The 12,755-nt window shown below is 46.4% G+C and overlaps 1 protein-coding gene across 5 annotated transcripts in view; it reads left to right on the plus strand.

Moving 5' to 3' along the window:
* The window catches only part of RAB37 (RAB37, member RAS oncogene family), a 64,383-nt gene that overhangs the window by 32,941 nt on the left and 18,687 nt on the right, over positions 1-12,755 (plus strand). For 2 of the 5 annotated variants that reach the window (XM_033139242.1, XM_033139245.1), the window contains exon 1: positions 10,152-10,390. The exons of 2 other annotated variants lie outside the window; for them this stretch is intronic. In XM_033139242.1, the coding sequence (XP_032995133.1) occupies positions 10,283-10,390 (108 nt within the window). In that variant the 5' untranslated portion in view covers positions 10,152-10,282. Of the gene's footprint in view, positions 1-10,151; positions 10,391-12,755 lie in introns of those variants that run through there. One more of the 5 variants, XM_033139243.1, reaches the window with a different exon arrangement.

Below are 12,755 nucleotides of genomic sequence, written 5' to 3' on the forward strand. Positions count from 1 at the left end.
TACCATTAAAGTGCAGAACATTGTCAATTATTTTGTTTGTTATTATATATTTCCCATTGAGAGCATCAAACACATTTTTTGCCTTAGGCACCAACACACACACACACACACACACACACATTTATTTATTTAAAATTTGTGTGTGTGTTTATTTATTCTCTCTCTCTGTGTGTGTGTGTGTGTGTGTGTGTGTGTTTTGTACCACTCTTCATCAATAATACTAGGGAGGCACACAACAAAGCAATACGTACAATGCCATTCCAATAAAATCAACACATGAAAATACAATGAAATGCATTACAAACCATAGCAGACCAGTCAGATACCACTCACAAACCCTCACAAATGCCTTTTTGGACAGATGGGTCTTTAGCCCTCACTCTGGCATCATCTGGGTAAAATTACACAGAGAGAAAATGGAGCCCAGCAGCAGAGGACCTAGGAAGCTGCTTTATACTGAGCCATTGGTCTCTCGCGCTCAGTAGCTGTCTAGGAATTTAGGCAGGAATCTCTCCCAGTCCTAATTAGAGATCCCAGGATTCAACCTGGGACCTTCTGCATCCAGAGCAGATGCGCTACCACTGAGCTGTGACCCTTCCCCTAAAAGAGGAGGTCTCTTGTCAGAGAATAGGTGAAAGGAAGGCCATTCAGTCTCAGACCTATGGAAGCCTTTGGTGGATACTTCTACTGAAGAAAGGGCTGCTTAACCCTACCCATTGCCCAGCCCTTTCCCACTGCAATTGCCACCCGCAAACTGCTTCCCCCCCCCCAGTAACATTCCAGGTGCATATTTACCCCTACAGATATCTACCTGGAGCCCCACAAGAAGAGAAACAGCCCTCTGTGTGTTGGGGGAACAGGAACTGGGGGTTGTATCCGACCAAGTCATTGCATGCGTGGAACAACTTCCACTTGTGCGCAATGGAACTCTGTCTCCCCCACCCCACCCCGCTCACCCCCCCTACCCAATCCTCCAGCTGTCTGGAGCAAATCTGAAGAAAGTGCAGGCAGCACATGGGGAGTGAGAAAGGAGGGGAAGTTCCATTGAGCAACTAAAAATTGTTTCACTTTCTCCCTCTCTCTCTCTCTCACACACACACAGAAACGTCTACTAAAAAATGCCCCCTCGTAAATCTCCTTTTCCTTAATGGAAGCAGCAGCACCCTGGATTTTTATGCACATACCATGTGTAAAGCCCCCTCAAGCACATATTATTTTTGCTAAATGATTTTCTAATTGGCTTATTTCTGCTTCTGCCACGATGTATACAGTATGCGCCATGCCTCCCCCCCCCAAAAAAAGCACCCACGTTGTTTTTTTCATTGTTTGATATCTTGCAGCAACACCATGCATGAGCCATGATGGCGTGTCCCACACACAAGGTGTTCTTTAATAACACACCTAGCAAGACTAAGTGATAAGAGTAGTGTTGACATATGCAAAGATCTCCCAGTGACTGGGATAAATGGGGCGGAAGGCACATTTATGCCACTTTGCCAGCCATGATGCACAGCAGCCACCCTGTGACCTCCAGACCCTCCAACATTTCTCTGATGAAAACAGAGACGTCCTAAGGAAAAGGGGGACATCCCGATATCAAAACAGAAACCGGGATGGCTTTTGTAAATCCTGGACTGTCCCTGGGAAATAGGGACACTTGGAAGGTCTGTAAGCTTAGGCCTTTTAAAGTCTGAACTACTAAGTCATCCACTACTCAAGGCAGTTCACTTCTCCTAGGGGAGAAGAAGACAATCTGAGGCCTGCCTATCATTTTAAAATATATATTTTTAAGGAACATTTTAAAAAAAAACACAGTTTTTAATGTTTGACAATTTATTATGTTTATATATGTGTTGGAAGGCGCCCAGAGTTGCTAGGGAAACCCAGCCAAATGGGCAGGGGTATAAATTATTAATATCATCATCAACAACAACAACAACAACAACAACAACAACAGCAGCAGCAGCAGCAGCAGCAACAACAACAGCAACAACATTTTTTTATTCCAAATGAGCCAGATGACCCATTTACCATGAGCAAGGAATGAAACAAACACAGCGAGAAGAGCTGTGCCTGGGCCCTCATGGCTAGGTACATTTTTAGGATGTACACACACACACACACACACTTAGTTGTGCATAAATGGCTTTCATCTTTTGCCACTGAATGGCAGGTATGGTGGCCCTTCATGACAGGCATCAGACCCAGGAGAGGACTTCAGCAGAAGGCCAAACATTTCCTAGGCCAGAACACAGTTGTTCTATGTATCACCACTTAGGTCTGGCTTGAGAGGAAAGAATTGGGAGACAGAGAAGGAAAGAGAGACAGAGGGCCATCTCCCTCTGCCCCTGATTGGCTAGAGTCAAGTCACGTGTCAACTTCCTGCTCACCTGGTAGCCCTTGGCCATTTGAGGAGTCCTGCTTAACCGCTGCTTACACCGTGTTCCTGCCTTGTGATCCTAGCTTGCCTGCCTTGCCCTGCCCTGCCTCCTCGCCTTGTCCATGCCTTTTGCTTCCTGCCTTCCCTCCTCTCCTGCCTGGATGGATTCCGCTCAGCCTTGGGCTCCATCGGCTGCTTGTGAGCAAACATCACCCCAGAGGCACCCTGCACAGCACAGCACAGCAGCCAGGTCTGTAACCTTCCTCTTCCACAGCCTGATATGGTGGCACCTCTTGTGTTGCTCTGGGAAACAGCGGCATAGCGTGGGGTGGGGGCCACAGGGGCGCAAAAATTGTTAGGGGTGGAAAGTTTCAACACCTGGTGCTGCCTCAATACAGCTATGCAATTACATTGTTGGGCTCCGCTGAAAACAGCTTCTTCATACAAACCAGGAAGTGACCTTTCCAGACAACGGAACAAATATTCTTTTATTATCTCTGCAGTTGCAATCTCCTGGGTGATGCGGATGCTGTTAGATAGTTGAATGTGCATGTGTACTCTATTTGTTTCCCTCCCTCCCAGCCCCGGGTACTAGCAACCCATGTTACGCCACTGCTGTGAAATGCCTTATAACTGTGGGCTCTCTCATCCCACAGCTTTATGAAGAAGCCCTCTTCAAAAACCAGGGGCATGTGTGATGTGACATAAGTAGCATTTCTGGGTGTCCTTCCATCCAGATGTTTTCAGCTGCGAGTCCCTCCATCCTTGGCGGTTGGCTACGCTAACAAAGGCTGATGGGAGCTGTGGTCCAAAACATCTGGAAGGCACCAGGCCAAGGGGGAACTGCTTTTTGGGCCTATCTGCTGAAGGCCACCATCCCTGGCACCACTTCCCATAACTGCATAAACAGTGTAAATGTTCCATGTTCACAATCCACTTGTAGGTGATTTCTTCTATTATAGTCACCCAGATTCCAGATACAGTGTGTGTCATATTTTCTTGTTTGATATGGTCATGGGAGTCACTCCAGGACTGTTAATTATAAATGGATATCTCATAACCTTTACCCACTGCTTGTCTTACTGCTTGATGAAAAGTAACAAAGGAGAGACCTTTCCCCTCTCTGGCTGAGTGAAGGGAATGAAATCAGCAGAGTATTTTGCAACAAATGTACGATTAGATTGCTTGCTAGAGAGAGGGGTGATTTAGGCAAAATATTCTTCCCCTGTGGAAGAACGTTTTTGGAAAAAGTTATGGTAGAATGCAAAGGCTGTTGTCACTATTAATTGAATTCATTAATTTGTTACTTTTTAAAGGACCATGACTCATTTCTGCAGAAGTGCTGCTGTTTGAGATAGTCAACAAACACATAGGACCTGGAAGAAAATGTGTGGAATGCTCCTTTTCAGGATGCCAGCCAACTGTGCCCTTTTCAGGAAAACTCCATTTAATTTCCTTAAACCCCCCATCCCCCCGGTTTTCCTTCCAGCCCCAGTTAGTCATTGTTCAGCAGCTACTAAACATGTTCAGCTGTCATTGGGGTTTTTTTGCCTCTTTCTTTCTTTCTTTCTTTCTTTCTTTTTTTTTTAGTAAACTCTGCAAACCTTAGACTTCCCCCAAGGCTGCTGATATCTTCCTCTAGTGTGAGGAAAATGTTTCGGTTACATGAGGCTCCTTGCTCCCATAATGAGTTGGCTATCAAAATACACAGTATAGGATAAATTCTTAGAGGCACTGAAGTGCAAGCCTGCCCCCTTGTGGCAATTTTAGGCAAAATAGGTTTTCTCTTTCTGGGCAGAGTCGGCGGTTGATTTTGAGAATTGCGTTTTCAACTTGCTTGAGGGTATTATTCATTCATTCATTTCATAAAATTTATACACTGCTTGATTGTTGTTGTTTTTTAAAAAAACTTCAAAGTGGTTTACAAAAAGAACAAAATGATAAAATTATTGGTAAAAACAATTGAAAGCAACTATTTAAAATATTTAAAATATTCATAAAATAAAATAAAATCAGCCTGTCCCTTGCTACCATCCACACTACGTGGGACACAGAAAAGAGCCTCTCCTGCTGATTGTAGAGAGCAGACGGTAAAATAAAAATAAGTGTTTGTTCAACCAATAAAAAGGCAACGAGCCAACCCACAAGCCCCAGAATCTAATAAATCACACGTCTCTGGAATAAAAGGCGCTGTACTGTCAAGGAAGCTTTCAGCAGTACAGAATGTTTTTTTCCTTAAGTATTTACTGGTCTTAGCAGCGTTTGTTCCAAACATGCCTATAATTCAAAATGCTCACTGCCGTGCTTTCACTCCCCACGCCTGCAAGAGATTAAATCTGTGGTTTTTTTAAAAAGCACAATTAAAAATGAAGATGGGAGCAGTGAGGATGGTGGGGTCCTGAGGAGAGGAAGATAGACATCACTGCCTAGTGTGGTCTCCCTAAAGGCCAAAGAACACTGTGAGACACAAACTAGTTGGCAAGGCTCTGGCTCTTAAAGCCAGTGTGGTGTAGTGGTGTAGTGGTTAAGAGCGGTAGACTTGTAATCTGGTGAACAGGGTTCGCATCCCCGCTCCTCCACGTGCAGCTACTTAGTCTAGTCACACTTCTCAGAAGTCTCTCAGCCCCACTCACCTCACAGAGTGTTTGTTGCAGGGGAGGAAGGGAAAGGAGACTGTTAGCTGCTTTGAGACTCCTTAGGGTAGTGATAAGGCGGGATATCAAATCCAAACTCTTCTTCTTCTTCTACTTCTACTTCTACGACTACTACTACTACCATGAAGGCAATTTCCCCTTTTATCTGACACAGCTAAAAGACTCCCATGGCTCACCCCATTTGTTGTAAGCCAAGAAGCTTCCTAATATTAATTAGAATTGGGCTAGGACCTGAGAGACCCGGGTTCAAATCACCAACTCAGCCATGGGTGCTCTTGGGCCAGTTGTATCCTCTCAGGCTAGCCTACCTCCCAGGGTTGTTGTGAAGATAAGATGGGGAGAAGGAGATGCATGTAATGGATATAATTTTTTAAATAAATAGCTACTTTGAAAACCACACTAAAGATCTTTCAACAGCTAAACCAAATAAACACTAGAGGGCTTGGTGGAATTTTAAACACTGACTGCTTGCTCTCATAAAGGATTTCTGGGGGGGGGGGAATAAAATAAAAACTCTTTCTTAAGGGCAGCTCTTTGCCATTTATCCGTTTATTCAGAGTTCAGTCCTGAGCCGGATTCCAGAACCATTGAGTTCCTATGTCTAGAATTGCAATTTGATTTGTTCACAGTCCTGAGCCAGCCAGAGACATTTTCCTGCCTAAGGCAAAGCAGAAGATCCCCTCCCCTTCCAGTCATGGTTCACTCAGTCATGGTTCCAGTCATGGTCCACTCAGGAGCCTGCTGGATCAGTGCAATGGTCCATCTGGCCACAGTGCCAACCAGATGCCTGTAGGAAACCCACAAGCAGGATTTGAGCACAAAGACACTTCTAGCAATTGATATTCAGAGAGCAGAGCCATCATGGCTAGGAGCCATTGGTAACCTCATGTGGCCTTCAACCCCGATTCCTTGAACTGGCAAAAAGAAAACGTTACTCCTTGTACTTTCTCACTTTCAGCTGTCCTGCCCTGCATGGACAGAGTTTTGCCATTCTCCGTATCAGAGTTACGAAGCCTTTGGGCAAAACTCAGCACCTGCTTGACTGCACATGTGTCAGGAGCAGAAAGTTACTATTCTCTCATGAAACTGCAAGAAAACCATTTGCAGGCTCAGTGTGAAGACCAATGGTTTTCCCCTGCAAACTTGGATTCCTTCATCATCGCCAGTTGCGAAACGCCCATGAGAAGCCTTCACTCGTTTTGGGTGTTTCAAACACCCCGTGCCAAAGGAACTATAATCTACATTCGGTTTTCCTGATCTGATGCATTTACATTTCTCGAATATTTTCTGCGGCATTGTTACAGAGACCGGAAATACAGGTTCCTCTAGTGAAGGGTAGTGGGGAATCAGGGCTAAATATAAGGTCTTGGAGACCTGTAGAGTAGCTCGGACAAGCAAAAGTAAGTAAATAAATGCTTGAATGGAACATATCTGTGTGTGCCATCTCCTTATGTTTCCATGCACCATTTGCTTTCTGGATAAGGGACAGGGCATTGCTGCACACTTAGGAAGCAAACCTTAAACTGCATTCCTACATGAGAGGAAGGCCCCTTGAATCTGGTGGGACTTCCTTCTGAGGAGACGTATAGGAGGGCACTGTCACTTTGAACTGCACATAGTTTCTCCCTGCTTAAATTTGTTTGTTTAAATGGCTTTACTTTTGACAGTCACATAACCTAAGAAACCCAATCTGACCATCTGTGTTGCAACTTCTCATTTGCACAACGAGATCTGAATCATTAGGAGGCAGATCTGCAAACAAGTCTAAGCTGACCTGGTTTTAGAGAACTGTGTATGGGTTCTGATTCCTAGTCAGTCATGAGATTAAGTGTGGGGCTACTTCACAGGGGCTCTGTAATAAATCTTTGAACCAGTGGAAGGGCACATTCTTCTGCCTATCCGTGAACACTGGAGCGCCTCCAACATAGTAGCAGAAATAACACAGGACTGCAGGCAGCTCTGAGAATGCCAGAATGGTATCACCTGGAAACCCACAGAGTTGCCAATAGGGCCCAATTTGCGAGGCACTGCCCCACCAACCAAAGTCTAGACTTCTCCAAGCCTACCTGCCTTACAACCAGTTCAAGGGGTTGCCATGGCTGCCTGCTTCCTCCTTAGTCTCATTGTTGTCCTTTTAGCATAGTGGAGGATGAGAGGCAGAACTGGAACTCTTTGGCTGTTGGAAGCAAGAGTACCCAGTGTTATAGGAGTGGCAGCACAGATCAGTGTTAACCTTGGTGCTTTGGGATCTAGGGCTGCCTGACCCACAAAGGGAAGGAGGTGGAAATCCCAGAACTAGAAGCAATGTTGGCTTTCGGGAGGGTGTGGGCTTTTGGCCGTCCTAGACAGTTGCACAAGGGAGTTGCAATAGGTTTCCTGGAGAGATACAGTAGGAATTATAAACCCTGAACTACCCTACTCGACTATTCACCCCCACCACCAAACTTACTCCCAGCACAGGACAGGATGGGAGAGGGGCGTGAGGCTATTCCTGTCACTGGAGATCAGCTTCATGGTTTGCAAGCTTGGCATCGGGCCCATTCTCTTCTAGCTTTGTCCGCAAAGCCAAACATGGGCAAAAGTATTTGCCAACCAATGCTATCCCTCATTAAGCTGGCTGAAGAAATAGGAAAAGAAATGTAAACCTGCAAGATCAGGTCATAAAGATTGTTTGTTCTCAGTCACCGACTCTATAGAAAATCAAAGACAGAACAATTAGTTAAGTATGCTGTTGACTTATTAATTTGAGAATATGTTATAGGGTTTTTTAAGGGATTATGGTTGTTTCTATCCTGTTTGTTACTTGTCTTGAGTTTGTTTGGAGAGATAAATAGGATTGATGGGTTTTTTTGGTGTTTTTTTTTTAAATAACACTATTTTATTTTAAAGTAATAGTATTTAAAAATAATACACATTCCTGAGTTTTTGACCTTCCATCAGCCTCTAGGTGGGAGGTACATTTGATACTTGTCTACTGTACTACTTAACCTAGTAGTTCTCAAAGAAGATGATCTCCTCCTGGTTGCTGTCCCTTTAAGAGTAAAGGTGGAGTTTCATAAGAACAATGGTACAAAATATATTGTCCATGTGGATCTGCCTATGGCAGAGGTGGCTAACTGGCTGCCCTCCAGATATTGCTGGACTACAGATGACTAACCATTGGCCATGATTTGAGTTGGAGTCCAACAATATCTTGAGGATCACCGGTTAGCCACCCTTGGCCACTTAGCCCAATGTAGGATTCTCCAATATAGGAAAGAAAATGCTATTCTCTCTGTATGTCCTCTGTGGGAGTTAAGATGGCTGGGGCATTCATTGAATTGCCAAACTAGGTATGGTGAACAAAGCATTAGAGTTTGACAGAGGAGACCTCCATTTAAATATTCACTCAGTTAACAGGATGAGTCACCCACTTTTTCATACAGAGAAGTTGAGTGGGTAACATGGAACTTCTTTATGTATAAAACTGAGCTCCTTGGAAGAAGGGCAAGTACAAAAATGTGATAAAGCCATAATTTGAAAATTCCCACGGAAGGAATGTGGCACTTGCGTATTCTATCATTTCAATGAAACACGTGCAGATTTTAAATTACTATTTTAAAAGTAATTTTTTTATTTTATTGGAAAGAAAGTTAAAGCTTTCAGTATTTGTATGTAGCTCCTATCCTTCTCTGGCTGTATAAAAAATTGAAGCATCTGCATATCATGAATGAGAATTGAGAAAATCAATACATAAATAGATACAGGTAAAGAGGGGGTTCTTATTTGACAAAAAGGCGATAGCATGCCACTGGCAAGCCACTATTTCCTCTTTAATGAGCAGCTGAAACAACAGAACAAACACTGGGGGGGGAATTACCCATTATTGACCTACCCACAAAATTCCCAGGGAGCAGTAAATCTCTTTCATGACTTAGCACCTTCCAGGATTTTGTGACTTCACAGAGCTGAATTATGTCTCTTTTGGCGCATTGACTATTTTCATATTCATCTTATTTTATTACATTGCAAGCATTTTATCATGTTATTTTCCAAGGAACTACAAAATGGTTAACAGATTTAATAAAAGAGTTCTGTGGAGACCTGTTGCCTCAGCCAATCTCCAGCTTCTGTTTAATCCCAGGAATATAATAATATAGAGCAATTTCCACCCAAGGAATCTTCTTCTCCATCAGCCTGGTAGGGATGGGGAGGGGAAGAAAGGCGTTTTTCTGATCATAAATCTAGAATTGATTTCCACCAGTTGCAGATTTGGTGATATTTGGGTAGAATAAAATGCCTTTAGTTTTAGCCTTGTGTTCCGCAATTCCCATGAGCATGATTTTGTACAAAGAAAAGAACTTCACTTAAGAGATGTTAGATAAGGATATTGTTTAGGTAAGGCGATCCTTTACTGCTGTGCAAATTGAGTAAGGAATTCCTGGCAGTTCCAGAAACACACGCACTTTGTTCTCTTACTGGATTTCCTCAGATTAGAGAATATTTGAATGAAATCTGAGAATTCATTTGGAATCAAATTCACTCTTTCTCAGATATTGTTTAAATGCCACGCTTCATGTAACCAAAGTATTTAAAATAAAAATCCGTAGAGATCAGAGGTCAAACTGATGGAAAAGATGCGCCCCTGTGGGTTTTAGATGGAAGAAGCTTTGTGTTTTAAATGCTGCTTAGTTTCACAGAAATCAATTGATCTTAGAATGGAGAATCATCCAACACATTCAATCTCAGGGTCCAGTTTCTCGGGAACTTTGGAATCTGGATCTTTAGCAAGTGTGCCAGACAGTGATGCTTATTCCAATCATTCTTGCTGATGCTGAATGCAAATAGGTCAGGAATGATCCTAGGTCCGTAGAGTTCCCACTCACGGGGTCTGTTTGGAAAGAGGCGTGGAAAGGGGGCATCACCCCAGAGCCACTCCCGGCAGTTACCGGTACCACCCTGCCCGATCCTTAATAATCTGTGCAAAAGGGCGGTGGACAAAACGCGTGCGTAAAGTTAGTAAATCTTGCGGCGGCAGGACTTGGGCGCGGTGAAGGCTCCGGCCCTGTCCCGCGGGCCCCTTTGGAACTCGCCCCGTCGGTTCCTTCCTGAGCGCAACGGCCGCCACTTCGGGGCTTGGAAAGGGGCGGTTCTGCGGGCAGCCGGGGAGGGGCGGCGGCAGCAGCAGCAGCACTAGCAGCGTGGCCGGAGCTGGCCAGCCTCTCGCAGGTAGTTCCTGCTCCCTGCCCGGCCGGGGACTGAAGCCACCATGATCAGCAACGGGGCAGGCGCCCCTCCCGCGCGCAACGGGACCGCCGCGCCTCCGCTGTTGAGAAAAGCCGCTTCCCTGGGCGGGAGTTACGACGTCGCCGGCAAGGTCGGAGCCTGCTCGGGTTGGGCGGCAGGGGGCGCGAGTGGGTGTGGCGGGGAGGGAAAGGAAGGGAAGGGAAGGGGGCTGGCGGAGGGGAGGGGGGCTCCACTATTGGGACGCGGGCACTGCCCTCTCGCCTTCGTCGTGGCGCACATGGCGTGCCCACTCTCCCCGGGACGTAGTTTTAAATTTCCTCTATTCACTGGTCGTTCTCCTTGGCTAAATCCCGAAGGGCGATTTTCCAGCTCTGAAACTCTCCTGCCTGGGTCCCACTCTGCCAGCAACCTTGGGCAAAGAGTGGGGAGCCCTTCTTGGCACCCCTGCCAACTTCTAAAGTTAAAGTTGCCGGTGGGGCTCAGCCCTGCCTAGAAAGGTCCCCTCTTCTTCCTCCATCCCAGATGTGTGGAGGACGCTTGTAGCCATTTGGGGACTAGGAAAGCAAATTTACATGTGCTCAGAGGCACTCCCCTTCCTGCATTCTAAAAACTAAGCGGTGACTTTAGGATCTCCAGTGAGGTGGCTGCCTCAGGTGCAGATGCTATGGGGCAGAGAGCAGGCAGTGCTTTTTGAGCCACATGGCCTGCCCTGCCCTGCTGCCCTCAGGTGGGTGAGAGAGAGCTCTACTCCATCGCCAGTGCTGAAGTAAGAATCAACTGTAAGAGTCTGTACAACAGAGTGCCCTGGCTCCTGTACCTTTTACCTGCTAAAAGTTTTAACACCTGCACTGGCAGAAGTTCAACAGGTGCTGCTTTTCCAGCCTGGAAACCCTGGATTTCTACCTGTCACCCGACTTTCACCACTCTGCCAGCGAAGGTGGCTGAGCTTGGAAATGACACTGAAAACAGCCACTGGTTGGTTTCTAAGCTTTGGTGAACTGCCTTGATTGCAGAGGCCCTGCCAGTCTCTGACTGAGGCTAAACCCTGCCTCCATTTAGACATCATAGCTGGTTGTTATAGGTTGGGGCGCTTGTCAGCTTCTCGTTCTTGAGCAAGTTAAAACGAATCTTCCTGACACAGCAATGCAGTGTTCTCCTTTCCTTCAACGGAGCAGTTTCTATTAAAACCGCACCCGGACGAAGCAGCTAAAAGTGGGCTTTGTGGGGAGGTTGATCAGGAGACGCATCTCTCAGAATGAAAGCAGCGGCAGAGAGAGAGAGAGAGAGAGAGAGAGAGAGAGAGAGAGAGGTTTTATGCAGGGCAGAGGGGTTAGCTTCCTCAAATGCAGCTTCTGCATGGCTCTCCCCAGCCCTGGGGTGTGAGCTCTGGGAAACCTCTCTGCTGCAGCAATGAGGAGAACATACTCCCTGCGAGGTCGCTGGGGCCGACCGCAGAGCCCTTTGGCTGCTGTAGTTAACTGTAGATCAGCCTTCCTCATCCCGGCACCCAGTTGAGGAACAGACATATAATCAGAGCCAGCAGTATTTGGGCGCTGGTCAGAGCTTTTCAGTGTGGCTTTCCAAGGAGTTCTTTGCAGGTGTCCAGCTTGGTCTTTGCTGTCAATTTCATACAAAGCCAGCTTTGAACCATGAAAAGCTAACGGGGGGAATGGAAGTTCTGTCTTTTCACCTTCACAGGATGCCACTGACAAGCCACTCTCATTATGAAAACGGTAGCATTGGAAGGCTGGTGAACAGCCTGCGTTGCAAGCCTGGCAAGGCCCAGGTCTTCTGTCGTCCGGGGATTCTGGTGAGCCTCTAGTAAGCTGGAGCTCTTTTGAATGTGGAGGTCAGGGGAGGCTGAGTCACATGGGGAAATGGGGCACTGCCTGCCAACCTCAGCCGGCCCTCGGCCAGCTCTCCACCTGCCTGCCTGCCTGCCTGCCTGCCTTCTTTCTTACACCCAGTCGATGCACTACTTGCCAGCTGCCTCCTTAGTCTCAGTGTTGCCCTGTCTTCTGTCCCACCAATAGTGGGAGCCATGCAAAGGGCCAGTTCATGGGATAGCTCAGTCGGTAGAGCATGCGACTCTTAATCTCAGGGCCGTGTGTTTGATCCCCAACTTGGGCAAAAAAATTAATAATCCTGCATTGCAGGGGCCGGGCTAGATGATCCACACGGTCCCTTCCAACTCTACAATTCTTTGATTCTGTGTGATCTCGTGGCCAGTGACTTGCACTTGTTGCTGCTCACTTGCTTGGAGAGGGCAGCTGAACACGCAGTGGCACAAAGGAGGAGAAGCAAGGTCAAGGATCCCTGGAGGTCGGCCGCTGGCCCTGGCAGATGCCTGACAATGCAAACCCCAACACTCGCCCTAGATTCCCAACGCCCCTGACCTTCTACAGGTCTTTGCACATTTGCAAACTGAAGAATTATGGTGCTGGAGGAGACTCTTGAGAGTCCCATGGACTGCAAAAAGATCAAACCTATCCATT

This window comes from Lacerta agilis, chromosome 2 (genome assembly GCF_009819535.1).
Source record: "Lacerta agilis isolate rLacAgi1 chromosome 2, rLacAgi1.pri, whole genome shotgun sequence".
Taxonomy (NCBI): Eukaryota; Metazoa; Chordata; class Lepidosauria; order Squamata; family Lacertidae; genus Lacerta; species Lacerta agilis.